The following is a 17,818-nucleotide window of genomic DNA, read 5'->3' as shown; positions in this document are numbered from 1 at the left end:
TGTTTGTTCATGATAATGTGTTTGTAATAAAAATGAAAAAGTTTAATTAATGTGCATAACTGTGCTTTCTAATTATATTCTATGTTATCTTTTCTACTTTTCTCCTTTTATTATAAAGATGCTTTCTTTCAACAAAATCATAATTTTTTCCTCATATGTCTTTTTTTTTACCTAACTCGTTTGAAGAAAATAAAATAGTATATTCATGTCCTGTGTTTTGTAACCATAAAGGACATTAATGATTTTTAGTTATAGATCTTCACAAAAAGTTATTCAAACTTAGGCCAATCTTTTTTAATTGTATGAATTGTCTTAAACTTAAAATTCACATAAAATATGTTAACAATGTCAGTTACTATTATCTAGAAAGGGATTTTCCGTTTTATATTATTTTCTTTATAGGATCTAAAAAATTGATTTTTTTTCTAGAACCATTTATCTGTTTTCCTTTATCAGTAAATGATTTTGAGTAATTGTGTATATTAATGATTATTGTATTCTCAATCTATTGCATTTTCTCTTTTATTCTTAAATAGTATTGGGGTCTTTTTGTCTCTTTTATTAGTTTATTCCTTCTGTAACTTCAGCAAAAAAAGAGAGCTAAAACACTGATCATTCTGCTCACTCTCTCTCTCTGCATGTTTGGTTTAATTGTTCACAAAATTATATCCCACTCCCTCCTTCCCATAATTCCATGTTCCATGTCGTCACATCCATACACAAATTCATCATTTTTAACCCCTTCATTTCTTTATGTCTTGTCTTTTTTTTACTATCATTTCGTTTTACCTTTGTATCTCTTTCATTATGTTTCTGTCTCATTTCTTTCTATCTATCTTGGTTCATCACTTAATTGTTTTGTTTGTATTTCATTTTCTTTGTCTTATTTTCTTCCTCCTGCTCTACTTCTTCTTCGTTCTAATTCTCTCCTATTACTACTTCTCCTCTTTCTTCTTCCTCTTCTTCTTCTTCTTCTCCTTCTTCTCTTTCTTCTCCTTATCCTTCTTCTTCTTTTTCTTCTTCTTCTTCTTTTTCCTCTTTCTCTCCTTCTTTTTCTCCTTCTTCTTCTACTTCTTCTTCAGTTCTTCTTCCTCTTCCCTTTCTTCTTCCTCCTTCCCCTTCTTCATCTTCTTCTCCTAATTCTTTTCCTCTTCCTCCTCCTCCTTCTTTCCCTTCTTCTTTTTCTTCTTGTTCTTCCTTTTCTCCTTTTCTTCTTCCTCCTTCCTCTTCATCTTCTTCTCCTTCTCCTAATTCTTCTCCTCCTCCTTCTCCATCTTCTTTGTTTTCTTCTTCTCTTCTTCTTCTGTTTTCCTCCTTCTTCCTCTTCTTCTCCTCCTCTTCCTCCTCCTTTTTCTTCTTCTTCTTCTTCTCCTAACTTTTCTAGTAGTAGTTATTCTTATTTGTCTTCCTATTGCTTCCTTCTCATCCTTCTTCTCCTCTTCCTCCTCCTTCTTCTTCTCCCTCTTCTCCTTCTAACTTTCTAGTAGTATAGTTATTCTTATTTGTCTTCCTTCTCATCATCCTTCTTCTCCTCTTGTCTCTCTTCACCCTTTTCTCCACTCTTATTCACTATATTCTTTCTTCCTTCCACATTCTTTCTATTCTGTTTCACATTGTTAACAAGTGTGAAATACTGTACAGCCTTAACCATTCACCAAACTCCACACTTCCACGTGTACATGTACATGAATATGCACAGACAATAAGATGTTAACACCTCACATGACATGCAAATTTTCAATTTTATTCATGTTTTCATGCAGTGTCTAATTTGTACACTTAAAAATAACTGCACACTCACATTTTTTTTTTTAAACTTTGGCTGATCTTCCATTTTTTTCATTCATCATTCTTAGAATTGTTCACATCATCATATTGATAATAACAGAGAATACTTATTAAGCGCACAATAAGTGGACTTTTCTTGAAGCAATTTTCAATTATCAATAAATAGAATATATTATTTAGCATCATTATCATACTTCCTCGTAACTGTGAAAAATTGAAAAAAAAATTCTTCAAAATATTGAATAAGAAAAACAAGCATATAATAAGTGGATGGTTCTTGAAGCACTTTTCAATTATCAATGAATAAAATATATTATTTAGCATCATGTTCATCCTTTCTCAAAATTCAGCAAAAATTATTTTTTTTTTCCCAAAAAAAGAATAAAAAACAAGCACATAATAAGTGGACTGTTCTCTAAGCACTTTTCCATTATTAATAAGTAAAATATATTATTCAACATCATTATCACCCTTTCTCATAATTGAGGAAAATAGAATAAAAAAACAAGGGTTTTTATGTAAAAATCAAATCATATACCCTCTAGGCATTGTCAATGGAAACATGAATTTATGAGTCCCCCCCGCCACCCGATCCCTTGGGTAAAATTCTCAAGAATGAGTTCATGATAGAGAGAGAGGAGGCTGCAAAATGTGTGTTTGCTGCCCTCTATAGCTGACTTTGCCGAAGGATACATTAGGGCATGATACTCCATAGGGGAGTAAGCAAACAAAACAAGTATTTATCCTAAATATATCTGTAGACGTCTGTGCCGTGCTATAGCCATGACAGCATGTGACCTGGTGGCGGTAGTCAAGCCATTTGATCTTCAGCAGAAGGTTGCGCTTGAAATCTTCGAGGAATTTTACCAGCAGGTGCCTACATGTAGATCTCTCATTCCTGTCTGCACTTATCACGCCCCTTCTTAATATTTATTTCTTTGGTTGTTTGTTCCTTTGTTGTTTTTGTGTGTGTGTGTTACATTTTCTTAATCCCAGAAATATCAGGGTCACAGAATTTATATATTAAGGAGTTTTTGCTCTGCAAAGTATGGATGGTTCAAAAGCAGAAAACAAATGTATTGTCAAATGCCCTACATGACAAAGAACATCCAATAAGTCTTTGTCGCAAGTTGGTAACTCCTAAACAGCAGTGTTGTCCTTGACTCTGGATAAACAATATGCATTTTTTGAAAGCTCCGATACTTAGGAAGTAAATGCTCTTCCTATTCTCGGCCGCCGTTCGCGCGATCGCGCCAACATTTGGCATGCACATTCTTTACCACATAAACTACAGTACAAGTTCGTTTTTAAAAAAATTCTAAAAATAATTATTTTTTATTTATTATAAATGAAATATGCAAATTTATTCATGAAAAACATTATTTGCATATTTAACAACCAATTTCACTTCAAATTCTCTTTTTTTTTGCAAATGTCATCTTTGTAATCTAATTTGAAGGTTTCCACAAAGAAGCAAATTTTTTCCTTATGTATTTCTTTGTTTTCAGAATTTCTTATGTATTTCTATGTTTTTTCATCTTTTGTTTTTCATTGTTTTTTTCAATGGAAATTATTACAGACCATTTAACAACTAAATTAAACAGACCAATCAGAACAAAAAATAATCATCCTTTTCTGAATCTCATCTCCCATAGACTTTGTACACAAATTATAAAAATGAGCCGTTTTCGGCATGACAATCATGGCCCCCCCACCCAGTCCTTTTAGGGTTAAGGGGCATTTTTGGTAAATTTACCGTGGTCTTGAACGCACTGTATATTGCAGATCAAAAACTCCCTATTCAAACACTTGAACAAATGTCAGAGCTATTCCTGTTTATGGTAACTCCCGTAGGAATTTGACAGGACAGCATTTGCCGGTTTCATTACAGGTCTAAAAAAAGGATGTTTTGGAACATTTGAACTCCCTGTAGACATTTTGAAAACACTATCTGGACTTTTTGAAAATGTTTTGTGTTTGCACAGACTCGATGTCTCTTTTCCCCCTCTTATCTTACAGTTTCTGATTAAAATAGAAACAATGGAGAGTTGGATTTGGAAGGCTGTTGTGATATCTATGGCAAAGGAAAATGTTTGTTAATGTATCTTCTTGTCAGGGTAACATGGATTCCAAATATGGGAAGATGTCCACATTTTTATTTTTTTCACAAACGAAAAGGATTCGCTTAAATTGCTTTTCTTTTTTGCACATATTTTGGGTATATTTCGCTTGCCCAAATTAAAGGGGTTTTCAGCAGCAGGTGTAACATGTTTATTTCAGAAAATTCCAACAATTTAATAGTGATCATGTCATGTATACTGCCAAGTATTTTTGAAAAAAAAATGTTAATTTGAAATAGGCCTATTCCTAATTGAAAGTGTACTGCTTGTGCCATTGAATTGAAATGACAAGCCTAGGACTTTCTGTGATTTAATGAAATGTAACATATGCCCCTTTGTATCTAATCAACATTTGCTGTGGATTGTGCATGTTATCTTTCCTCGTGTGTGCCAGATGGGAAGTTGTGCATGTTGTGTCGTTATTTGAATTCAGTGATAGTTTATATGTGTGCAGTGAAACATGAAATCATAGATTGGTGTGTCACACTCACTGTTGATAGGCTTATTTGGAAAACATTTTAGGCCTACTTCAACTTTTCAATAACGTATTCATAATATCAATAAAATTGGTATTTACAATGTAAGTCCTTTCTTTGTCCGAGCTGACATACTTTCAGCTTTAATAATTCCACCATTGTACAATTAATATATATACATGTATATTTACATAATATACATGTATATTATATAAATATATTATACAGATATTGCCTACCTAGAGTTTGAATATAAAATTTCCTCTCCCCGACGGAGGTATATTTTTCCCAAGGGATGATATATTGCCCAAAGTGCGCAGCGCTGAGGGAAAATATTATCCCGAGGGAAAAATATAGCCTCGGAGGGGAGTTGAAATGTTATTTATTAAAACGATAGATAAGGCAATATCTTGTATAGTCTATGTGGATTCGCCATCAGAAATTGCATTCATCATCTGGCTCGAACCCGAAATTCTTGCTACAGCTCTGATACATCTACGTCATAATAGATAATTATGGTGGTGTAGGTCGATGAATTATAAATAAATAATACACAAAAAATAAAAGGGTGAACACACCCCCTCAATATGTTTGAGATTTGCACATTAAGCATATAGCTAAATCTAAGAAAAATTATCCCTTGTGCCCCATCCATATTGAAATATCTGCACCCCCTCTATTTCAAAAGCCATGATCCACCCATGATTTTGGTGGTATTTATAGGCAGGTTTCACTGTACTTTCCCTAGCTGTAATTTGTGATCAATGTCGCCCTCAACCCTTGACCATTGTGTTCATAGTAGTGAGAGGTTCATATCTAAGTCTGATTTGAATGAAAATCACAATAAACTATGTTGATGACAAAATCCTAAGGGAGTATTGCAAGAAAATATTCGCAATCAGTTGCAAATTTCCAATACAAATTTACAATCAATATATCAATTGTAACTAGAGCAAATTGACTTGTACTTGTTGTTGCATTGAGCAGACCAGCAATGAAGTGCAGATTTGCAATACATTACCAGTCTGGGGGGTGTTGCAAGAAAATATTTTTCATCAATAGAAAATATTCAGTTCCAGTTCTATAATTAATAGATCAATTCTAACTGTAACAAATCAGATTACACTGCTTGTTTCAAGAAGCAGATTAGCAATCAATCACAAATTTGAAACTAATTTAAAAACTTATGATGGATTAAGGGACCGAAAATAGACTTTCAAACAGACTAAAATTTGACTTGCGATTGATTGCAAGATTCTTGCAATGCCCAATATGTCTCTCAAAAACTTTAAATGTTCAGGGCCCTGTTTCACAAAGAACTGATCATAAATCAAATCGAGACTGAGATTGATCTCTCAATTCCTTTCTCTAAAGTACTTGTACATGTACACTTTTTGAGATTAGTGCTAGTTTGAGTTTGGTTCAACCCTGCGCAACTCTTTGTAACACAGTCCCAAGAAGGATTTTTTAAAACGTGGCTGCCATAATGCTATATATTCCAACGGTACAATTTGATATGTTTGAGTGGTGATAAGAGGGGCCGTTGTTCCTGGGACCCATTGCAAAAAGAGTTGCGTTTGAACGCAAGTAGAAAGAATCAAGCGTAATTCCCCTTTATGCGTATTTCATCGGTTGAAAATCAATTGCATTTGATATTCTGAGTTGCGTTTGATCGCGACTCTTCATGCAACGGTCCCCTGGATGTTACACCCTGCAAATTCCGATGTACTGCACGTGTGGCCAGCTGTTTTCTCCCTACTGAAAAGATCACACAGTGTCCCACACTGTGGAACACAATGTGAAATCACCTTCACACTGTTAAATTTTAGCATTTTAACAGTGTGAATATCATATTCATAGAGTCGGCCATGTGAATATGCTGTATATAGTCACACTGTCGAGGTGTCCACAGTGTGAAAATATCTTCACACTGTTGAATTTGAGCAGTTTAAAAGTGAATTATATTTTCACGTAGTTCACTGTGTGATCACACTATGCAGGTGCATATCCAGGGGGGCACAGGGGGCACGTGCCCCCCCCCCCCCCTCTTTGAGAAGAAAAATTAAAATTTGTAATGTAAAATTGTCATTGAAACAGAGGTGTGCCCCCTCTTTTGAAATTAAAAACCTTTTGGGGGGGCTTGTCAGAATTTTCCTCCAAAAAATTTGCCCCCCCCTTTGGAAAATCCTGGATCTGCCCCTGACACTACGTGACACTGCGTTATTTCTAGCAGGGCAAGTGTTCCATTCTCAAAGCGGTCTTGGAAGCGATCTTCAATGGTCTTCCGAAATACATAGTTTGAAAAACCACCTTGCAATGTGGTTTCAAGACTGCTTTGCCATGTTAAACTGTTTAAGCGTAGGCGAGGACACGGCCATTCTTTGGGAAGTGATCTTGGCTCGGAAGTTCGAGATTACATTTATGTGCATAGTGGGCACGCTACTGTGTGTAGAATGCCTACATTGCAGTTTTAGATTTCACGCGAAATATGTGACTATACTGAAAACATTTTATCATAGCAACAAGTCCACGTTGCGTGAAGTGGTTGTGAAAACCAGTTAGGAGGTGGTGATGAGGATGCTAGCGAAGTTTAAGGGAAACCGGTACAAGAAATTGTACTGAGAACGGGGTCATTGCAGAGATCATTAGCATTGTTTGAATGTACACAATATATGTGACCTACCACCCCGAAACCACCAATAAGTCGCCAGGTAAGGTTCTCTGTAAATAGTCAAAATAGTAATTTAGTCACCAAAAACCAAAAATAAAAAAAATAGCTTATCTGAAAGAGCAATTCTTCTTCTTCATACTGTAAAAAATTGAGGTCCTGAAGTTGAATAAAAGAAAAGATACAAAAGTTTCTTGGACACTACTTTTTTCGGACTGCTTGGAAGTTTCGCTGAGATTATACAGTATGCACATCTCGTGCTTGAGTGAACGCCAATCTTCAAACCTTGTTTTCTCCTTATTTTGAAAACTCTTGCTGAATTTCCTCGGCATTCAATCAAGTACTTGCAATGGTTATTGTTTGTCAATTTTAACATACTATATATCATTTGAAAGCTTAAGAAATGAATTTTCAAGCCCAATAAAAATCTCAATAATCATTTTGGTCGACTTATTTTTGGTTTTTGGGTGGCAGGTCACATATGTACCCAGTGCAAGTAGTAATCTGCACTTGGTAAATTATACCAAAGAGACTACAAGGGGAAAACTGGAAGTCAATAGAGGGCGCAATGCATAATGAAACGCTTGGGAAGAGCACCCTACAGCATTGAGTAAGTAGACATTCACGTATTGTCATTTTGGGTTGTGTAGAAAACGTATGAGGGAAACGTTGGAGGGGTGAAGGAATAGGCAATTTTTACATTATAAGATTTTTTTCTTATATTTCTTTTTTCTAAAATTAGAAAGGAATAAATCTTAGAGGTTTCTGGGAAAGACAAGGTAGAATTATTCCCATGCACTGCCTTTGTGCCTTCTCCCAAACCCCCTCTCTCATTTTCCCCATATGTTTTATACACACAGCTGCTTGCGCTTTGCAAAGGTTTACCTACTCAATGCTATTACAGTGGGCGCCCTTCCCCATGAGCGAAATTGAGTGTATGAAAAAAGTGGCCAAAGTATCCAGTCTTTGATTATATACATCTCATCTCTGGCCAGTTATAATACTTTTACTTACCAGGTGTGTGTCTCATATGGCTCTTACAAACGACTTTATGAAAGACTGGTGGTCCTTCCTGACTAGATCAACACCAATGAAGACATGGGTGTGTCATTTACCACAAAAAAGGATCAACAATCATTTGTAAAGTTGCTTGTAACTTAGGAACAACTTTATAAAATACCCACCTGGACATTTATACCTTGGTCACATTTACTCTACAGCGGCCCTACGGCGAGTCGAAAACGGCCGTTTTAACAAATTTTTTTACCAGCTATACATAGGTGGTTTGAATAAAAATGAATAAAACGGCTATTTTCAACTCGTCGTACGGCCGCCGTAGAGCAAATGTGACCGAGGTATTAGAGTCACAAATTCGCATTCAAGGGATCAATCATTTAATTACTCCCAAACTGTAAAATCTCATGAAATTTTATATAATGCATGTATTGCATGGTTTGATTGTGTATTTTACAATTCAATATATCTAATCTAATTCTATTTTGTGTATTTTTATTTATCATGAATTTGAAACAAGGGCTGATAAAATTCCCCCCACCCCAGTTAAAAAAAAGGTTCCCTTCTTGGGGTCCATTTCAAACTATAGCTTTAAGAGGGTTTAAGATTTGAGCAAACAATCTACTGGCCGCACAGAAACGTTTTTAACGCTAACAGAGGCCCTGTCACAATTGGAAATGTTGCAGCGATGCCTATTGTTACAACCATGCATTATTTACACATTGAAATATTTTTTTGATTTAACAATCTGAAAGATGTGACTGGGCTCACTCTGGGGCTAACAACATTACTGTGCAGCAGGCGCTGATTGTTAGTCCATTGAAAGTATTGGGAATCAAAGAATTTCCTGATTCGTAAGACTGCTCATGAAATATCCCACTCACTTTGTTTTGAGAGTTTTACCTATAATAAAAAAGGGATGTGTGTGTCTGTTTCTTTTTTTATCAAGTATGTAGGTTTTTCATTAATTTACTGATTACATGTATGTTTTGTTTTGATAAGTGTATTTGGGTTTCACTGTCTTTACTTTTAAGAATACACTCTTTTGTCCGCATGTTTGAGTGTGTAGAACTTTCTTAGTATTTTTTAAGGGTGTTCATGTATCTGTCTATGTATTTTTAAATATACATGTGTTTGTGTATATGTTTGTTCAATAGTGTGATTGTGTGTGTGTTAGGGGGTCTATCTATTCTTTCGAAACTTCAAATAAGTTTCTTTGTATTACAAGTTGTCGTTTTATACCTTTATTATTTTTAGTGTGTAGTTTTGTGTTTATATTTTTACGATTTTTGGGGGGATGTTTATCATAAGGGGCCTATTTGATGGAAAAGCTATGATGGAAACATTGCCATTTTAGTTACTCACATAATAAGAGGGCTCGTCCTTGGCTAATCAAGTTCAAGATTTCCATCGTTGTTATAGTCCAATTTTTCAAATCTTTAGAAAGTGGACCAATAATTTGCTTTATTAATAGCGGTGTATATATCTGAGATTTTTCTCACCTGCTTAGCAGAGCAAGACAATGGGCCGTATGCATAAAGACAAGCAATTGCTTATAAGCAAATGCTTTAAGCAAAAGCAAGAGCTGGTCAAGCAAAAGGGCAAGTTCAAGCAATTGCTTAAATTCGTATGCACAAGCTTTTGCTTGTGCTGAAACCTTTTGCTTGCACTGCCTAAGCAATTGCTTATGTGTTGGACAAAGGATCGTTACGGTTGTGCGAACATCGCACAGTAGGACAACGACGCTTCGTTCCCGACCTGGCAGAAGTATTTTTTATTACGCAAATAAGGGGAAAACAGCGCAGAGCATCAGGGGGGTTTCTGTGTAGATCGATGGACAAAAATTGCCGTAAAAAGTCTAAAATAACAGGAATTTGATCACAACATAACCTCTGGAATATGGAGCTTGAAACGGTATGAAAGTTTAATCCTTAAACGAGAATGCCATAAGTAAGCAAGAGCTCAAGCTGGTCTGGAGGTGCTTGAAAAAACGCAAGCAATTGCTTATCAAGACAAGTAAAAGGTTTGTTTTATGCATACGGTTTTAAGCAATTGCTTGTTTGGTAAGCATTTGCTTACGAGTAGTAAGCAATTGTCTGTGCTTGTAAGCAAAAGCTTTTGCTTATGAGCAATTGCTTGTTTGTGTGCATACCGATTCAAGCAAAAGGCTAGCACAAGCAATTGCTTGTTTTTATGCATACGGCCCAATAGGTGCAGCTTTTCTGAATGCTACAATGATGACACTGTCATCTTTTAAATCTTAACCAAGGTTATGCTTTTTAAAATGTCATGATTAACTTTGAAGGAGAGATAGACCTATTTCATGAAACTTGGACATAAAGTTAATAAAGTATCACTCATTGTCTCTTATGAGTTTCAGGTTGCATGATCAAGGTCAAAGATCATTTGAGGACAACAAACCTAGAATTTTATTATCAAATACATGTGATTTATGAAAATTATTTATCTTAGTTGTTTTAAAACTCAGAACTGCTACTATATTTAATTGCGTAATGCAGGCAAGACTGCCAGGGGCATTCCACTACATGTAGTTCTTTTTTTATGTTTATTATGTATCTGTAAAGTTTCATGTTCAAATGTTGTGTGAGATGGATTTCTTGGTATCTGTATTTGCACTTATCTCTTTCATTTTTTTTGTATGCTTCTTTATGTTTGTTCGTTCAATGTCAATTTTGTTGTTCCTTTGTTTACCTTTTATTTTGTTTGTTTGTTCCATTTTGTTTTTAGGGTGACGAGGAGAAAGCGGCAGGTCGGAACCCTATTCCTATGATGGACAGAGACAGAGCTCATGAACTTCCAGCTAATCAGGTAACGTCACAGAAAACACTCTTCTATATTGGGTGATTTCAAGTCCAGTGTTGGTGTTGTTGGAAGCACAATTTTGATTGTTTTTTCCAGCTCAAACAGCTACTCTGAGTTACAAAAATGATACAGATCACAATATTACCGGCTACACACCAAGTGAGTGACTTTTCAGGACCAATTTCATTTTATGTTTGGTGCTGTGCTCATGTAAAAATTGACCTAACACCAACACCAAAAGGTTGACACTGAACTTCACATCACTCATTGTATTTGTTTGGCCGAATAAAATAATGTTTTCAATTTTAAGCAGTTTGAATTCAAGGGATCCAAAATTGATCAGTTGAACTTTGGCTTTGATACAAATTCTTTAAAAATGAACTAAAGAAGGTTCCAAACAGGACATTTCACTAGTATTTCATTCATGGCCAATGTCATGACAGAACAAAATATTAATATTACTTTTCAATATATCAAATGACGTGTCAATGTGCGGGTTTCATGGTGTAGTGGTACTGAGTTCCATCTCTTAGAGAGTCATGGGTTCAAATCCTAATCCAGGCGTCAATTTCCTACAGCAAGAAATTTATCTGTTTTGTGCTGCGCTCAATTTAGGTAATGTAAATAGGAACCTGGGCCCCGTTGCATAAAAGTTACCATTATGGTAATTTTGCCATCCAATGGTAACTACCATGGTAACAATGCTCACCAGCCAATCAAAATCAAGGATTCTATGAAAGATACCATTGGATGGCAAAGTTACCATAATGGTAACATTTAAGCAACGGGATCCTGGCAGGAATTGAAGCAGTGTACATAGTAACAGCTGCTCTGCAATAGACAGGGTTTTTATGGTGTATAACTGTAGAGCACTTAGAGACTTATGATAAAGTTAGTAGTAAGAACTATAAGGAAATATAATTATTTATTGTGACTATTATTAAAACGATTCCAAGGCATTCATGGATGCTCTAATTTTCACCCGCCCAGGTGTCATTTATCGTCGGTATCTGCCTGCCGTGTTACGACCTATTGGCTCAGCTCGTTCCTTCTGCCAAGCCTATGTATGACGGAGCGGCGTAAGTACTTCCTTTCAAAATTCAAGTTAATAGCCGATGAACCTATTCAAAATGAGTTCAATTGAATTGAATGTTTAGTTTTCCAATTTTAGGAAGAATCTGAAATTGAATTGAACATAGCTGAATTTAACTGAAAAAGAATTAAATTGAATTCATTTGATTATTGAATCAAATTGGATCAAACTTATATGATTCAAACTGAAAAGAGAGGAATATAACTTAACTGAAATTAATTGAAATGAGTTGAATTTAATTGAACTGAATTGAACTTGACATAACCGAAAGGAACAGAACCTAATGGATGTGAGAAGTAATTTGAACTTGACTGAACCTCTAATGAATCATCACTCAAGGTGTTACATATGAAATTTAAAAAACATGGGACATAGTCATAATCATAATTATTAAACATAAGTATACAACATTCATACGAGGTGAGAATAGATAATTTTGGACACTTGATTGGAACGTCTTAAGCCTGTTCATATTCCTGATAGTGCTTGGGAGTCTATTCCACATAACTAGGGCCACCTAGCTAAAAGCCAGATCTCCATAATGCTTGGTCCGGCTATGCAGAATCATAAGGGTGTTAGATGTGGAAGATCGTAAAGAATAATGGCCCTGCTTCACGACAAGAAGATTCTTGATGTAAGTAGGTGCTGTGTCATGAAGAGCTTTGAACACCAATGTCAGGATCTTGTATTTACTTTTTCTCGACGCAGGAAGCCAGTATATATTTCTTTTGGGGTTGGAGTAATATTGAATTTAACTTGGCTCTTTTCCAATTTCAGGAAGAACCTTCAGAACTGGTCTGCTCTCGTCGCCAAGCAGAAATCTGAAGAAGAGGAAAAGAAAGAGCTGGAGGGCAAGAGCGATGGCGATAACAAGAAGGAAGAGAAGAAAGCAGACAAAGCACCTCCCGCTAAACCTCCACCATCACGCACAACCAGCAAGATGCCTAAAGAAGTTCTAGATAGTGATGATGGCCTTGAATAGATCACTTCTTCTAGATTCATTGGATGGAACACCTCTGTCCAAACTGAGTGAAAGGGTCAGAGACATAGCCTGCCGCTAAACCTCCACCATCTCCTACAACCAGCAACATACCTAAAGAAGTTCTAGATGGTGATGATGGCCTCAAATAGATCACTTCTTCTAGATTTGTTGGATTGAACACCTCTGTCCAAACTGAGTGAAAGGGTCAGAGACATAGCCTGCCAATACTTCCACCATCTCATACAACCAGCAACATACCTAGTTAAGTTCTAGATGGTGAAGATGGCCTCAAATAGACCACTACTTCTAGATTCATCAGATGAAACACCTCTGTCCAAACTGAGTGAAAGGGTCAGAGACATAGCCTGCCCCTAAACCTCCACCATCTCCTACAACCAGTAACATACCTAGTTAAGTTCTAGATGGTGAAGATGGCCTCAAATAGACCACTTCTTCTAGATTCATCAGATGAAACACCTCTGTCCAAACTGAGTGAAAGGGTCAGAGACATTACCTGCCGCTAAACCTCCACCATCTCATACAACCAGCAACATACCTAATTAAGTTCTAGATGGTGATGATGGCCTAGTATAGACACACTTCTTCTAGATTCATTGGATTTAACACCTCATTTCAAATCTGGTGTAAGGGTCTGGGAAAGTCAAAATTGTGGACCTTCCAAAGGGCTTCTATGGCTGTCAAACTTCTAAAGGTATCCCCTTGGTCTTAGGTACCTTTTCAAAATTCAGAGCCAGATGTCTTTTGTGTGGGATTCCGGCAAACTGCCTTTCAGTTCCGATTCTCACCCATCATCATCGAAGAAACGATGGGAAAGCAGGAGACCCGCTATTAAAAGATGCAGAGTGCCTCTATAAAGGTGTTCCTGATAAAAGACATTGGAATGGAAAAAGGGTAGAATGGGGTCTGGTACGAAAGACCTCTAACTTTCATTGGTTTTGATCATCCTGTTAATGACTATATCATCTTCCAATTTCGGCAAACTAGAGGTTGTTCAACAAGGATCCTTTTCATGAAGACTTGTTATGATAAATTTAGGATCACCCAATCAGAGTGAAGGACTTCAGTAGCTTTTAACTGTTATTGCAATTTGTTATTATAACAAGTTTTATGAAACGAGACCCAGGTACACATGGCAATAGATCCCAGAAGACCGTCGCAGAAGGAGTCGCAATCAAACACAACTCCAGAAACTTGTTTTTCAACCAATCAAAAGCTTGTATCATGACCAAGGGGGGTGTTTCACAAAGAGTTAAGTACGACCTAAAGTGGAACTTTAATTTCCAGTTGCGTGCCGAATAAAAGACATCACCGTATTGGTCAAGTCATGCTGAGAGGACTCGATCGCTCTACTGTGTAATAATCAATAAGATTGTGCGTAACATATGCACACGTCAGCACTGAGCATCACATTATGCTTAACTTTGTAAAACACCCCCCTGCACTTGATTGAGTTAGTTGAGTTCACACTCGACTCTTTCTGCAAAGTTCTAAAAACAACCATACCATTAGAAATCAGTTATTAAAGCGAGATGGGTATCAGTTTTCATCGGAACTGGATAATAACCTGCTGACCCCAGTCTTTGTAAAAAGCATTGCAAATACCTGTAACAGAGACATCTTTAGGGGAAAGCAAATGCTGTGTACCATCAAGAAATTCTTCGGCAAAACCTGCTTGGCTTCGGGCAACTGTCAGGGCAGGGAAAATTCAGATAATGACCTTACCTTGAGGTAATTTCCATTGGCATTACATAACCTCTGCTGGTCACAAATCTTGTTCTACTCTGGGTACTTTATATCCAAATGGTGTCACACGCCCCATGACAACATTCAACATGGAACTTCTATTCAAAGATAATCATGTCTTTGCTATGATGTTGATATCACCAGTTGTATATATGTATTTATTTGGGCATAAAGTATAAAATGTACTTTTCCTTTTCAGTTTTTTTTTAATAGATGAATGATATCAACTGGTATAGCTTTTCATTCCATTGTAGAATTTAAAAAGCATGTCAATTTTGCTTCAAAATGGCAATGTGTACAGTATGCTTTTACTTGATGATGGCAGAGTACATATATGTAATTGCTTAAGTAGATCAAGAATTGTTCAAATAAATTATTGTTGATTTCCAGCATTTAAAGGGGGGAATTCAGGGAATCCTCTTTGCTTTCATGTTGATTCTACTAAGAGGAGAGAACATAGAGAAATATTTCATTATAAACTCAATACAACCTTTCAATACACTAAAAGTTTAAAAACATTCTTTAATTCATAATTTGTTTGTGAAGTCCTTTCCAAGCTGCCTATTAAAGCCTCATGTACTAGTTCTGTAGATTGTGATTTCATCAGACATTCAAAATGGTCTGTATGATTTACGGGTTTATATCCATGCAACAAATCTTAAATTTATGTATTTTATACATGCTTCTACAAAAAACACTCATTCATTATTAACCATACAAAAAAACTATTTATGGACCATGACAAAGCTCAAAAGGGATACCATAATACAGAGGCGGCGGAACCTCAGGTTCAGACAATGAAAGTGGAGGGGCACCTTTTGTCTACCAAACAATAGGTGCCCCTCCACTCTCAATGTATGAGCCTGACATTCCGCCGCCTCTGCCATAATACTAGTATTATAACCTTTTCAAATATTCTTTGTTATATTTTGTTTTGTGTTGATGATCCTCAAATTTTCAGGTGCATTCATTTGTCAAAACACAATTTGTGTATAGAATTGTATTTATATCATGATAGCAATATGAATGATAGAAATCCATAGTATGGTACCAGTGCATATGATTATTCATATGTAATATAAAGTACTTTCCTGTCCTATAGCTTATTGGACTTTCTGAAATGACAACAACAGAGCAGTTAATCGCATATCATCAGACATGCTTTTCAATCTTCTCTTTAATAATATAAGACTGCAACATGAGCATTATAAGATTGACATGAGAGAAGTTTTCCTAAAAAAAAACATGTCTGGATTTATGTTGACTACCCCCTCCAAAAAAATAAATATAATATTAATAAAATAAATTTTAAAAATAGATATATACATGTATATATTAACTACTGGAATTGTCCAGATACTTTATTCAAATCAATTGATTTATTTATTACAAAGTATCATGTTTTGTTTTACTTGCTACAAAAATACTGTACTTTCTTTGACAAGATGCATTAGCAGTATGTTTATATTTGAATTGTACATATTCTAGACCTCTTTCCCCTTTCTTAATTGTACATAAAATCCCTTTTCTTTCTCTATCAAATCTGTGCCAAAATGTGTTGCTGCATATATTTCTTGACTTTAGAAATATGTACATTGTTTATGTTGCATTTTTTTGTTAGCCCAAGTATATTTAAACCTAATTGCGTGTAAAGCTAAAATGATATCACAAGAATACCTTAAATTAATTAATTTCATGTTCACTGTCACCCCCCCCCCCCCTCCTGTCCTCTAAAATAGAGTGAAATTTGCTTATTTTGAGGATTATTAGGAGAAGAAAACAGTATAAATAGATTTAAAAATCAGATAATAGTTTGTGGCAAAATTTTTAAGCTGAATAGCATACCAGTATGCAAGAATGACATTCTATCAATAATTTCCACTATGTTTGGTGATATATATTCTTGATAATATACCAAACCATTATTTGCCAAAATTAATAATAATAATATAATGACTATAATAATGACAATTATTATTATAATAATGTACAAACTATTCTTGATAATGTACCAAACCATTATTTGCCAAAATTAATGATAATAATTTAATGACTATAATAATGACAATTATTATTATAATAATGATGATGATAATAATGTACAAACTGTTCTATTTATGTAAAAAAAAAGTCCCTAGACACAAAACGTAGTAATTGATTAAGTACACGCATAAATTTCAAGGATTTAAATTAAATCTTCTTAAGCTGTCAATAATGGCCAACTAAACATTATGTATTTTTAATCCCATGGATTAACTTTTAAATCTCAAAAGATGTAGTTCAAATCTGCAAGGTCTAAATCTAAATCCTATGTTATTCGGCTGGGTCATGATTCACAGCTGGTTTTGATTTATTTCAAATCTTTGAAAGTTAGAGTGATTTTCGACAGAGAATCACTTATTCAGTTTTGTAAATGTTCAATTATTTTTTGTCAAGATGTCTACTTGGACTTCTATTTCCACCCTCGAATGGATGATACATTTAAGTATTGCCATCATTAAATGGTGCACCATGGTGTAAGGATAGGTGATATTTTATGAAATAGTATAAATATAACAAAACTGCTTCTGATGTTTGAAAATTTGCATGATTAGGGGTAAATCCTAGAAGAGATCTACAGTACGCCTTGTGGCGAGTATGAGATTGACTAAGAAAAGGAAAGTAGATAGAGGTAGAAGGGAAAAGGAGAGGCAAGACAGTGTAAGGTAATAATAATAATAATAATATTAGGCATTTATATAGCGCCATCTATCTAGAAATATTCTATTCCGAGGCGCGTTATTATTATTATTACCCCGGCTTTAGCTCGAGCTGCCTTTCAGCGCTCATGCATTCAAGGAATTAATCCTGCCAGGTACCCATTCACCTCACCTGGGTTGAGTGCAGCACAATGTGGATAAATTTCTTGCTGAAAGAAATTACGCCATGGCTGGGATTCGAACCCACGACCCTCTGTTGCAAAGTCAGAAGACTTATCCACTGGGCCACAACGCTCCAGGTAGAGTATTCTTTAAATGAGTGTAGTCCTTACTGTAAACCAGACAATGTTAGTGGCTTGAGTAGTTTTGAGAGTGATAGAAGGCTGGCTTG

At 35.5% G+C, this 17,818-nt stretch overlaps 1 protein-coding gene across 1 annotated transcript; it reads left to right on the top strand.

Moving 5' to 3' along the window:
• The first annotated feature begins 2,495 nt into the window (after window positions 1-2,495).
• LOC129280703 (probable 3',5'-cyclic phosphodiesterase pde-5) lies at window positions 2,496-16,003 on the top strand. The gene is made up of 4 exons (XM_054916713.2): window positions 2,496-2,661; window positions 10,815-10,895; window positions 11,880-11,968; window positions 12,760-16,003. The coding sequence occupies exons 1-4, from the start codon at window positions 2,572-2,574 to the stop codon at window positions 12,962-12,964; spliced, it is 465 nt and encodes a 154-aa protein (XP_054772688.2). The 5' UTR covers window positions 2,496-2,571; the 3' UTR covers window positions 12,965-16,003.
• The last annotated feature ends 1,815 nt before the right edge of the window (window positions 16,004-17,818 follow it).

Source organism: Lytechinus pictus, chromosome 17 (assembly GCF_037042905.1).
Source record: "Lytechinus pictus isolate F3 Inbred chromosome 17, Lp3.0, whole genome shotgun sequence".
NCBI lineage: Eukaryota > Metazoa > Echinodermata > Echinoidea > Temnopleuroida > Toxopneustidae > Lytechinus > Lytechinus pictus.
The sequence above is the reverse complement of the archived record's forward strand: the minus strand, read 5'-3'. Positions and strand labels throughout refer to the sequence as shown.

Coding starts and splice junctions, on each gene's coding strand:
- LOC129280703 (XM_054916713.2), top strand. CDS start 2,572: ATGACAGCATGTGACCTGGTGGCGGTAGTCAAGCCATTTGATCTTCAG. Junction 10,896..11,879: donor ATGAACTTCCAGCTAATCAG/GTAACGTCACAG, acceptor TCACCCGCCCAG/GTGTCATTTATCGTCGGTAT. Junction 11,969..12,759: donor CCTATGTATGACGGAGCGGC/GTAAGTACTTCC, acceptor TTCCAATTTCAG/GAAGAACCTTCAGAACTGGT.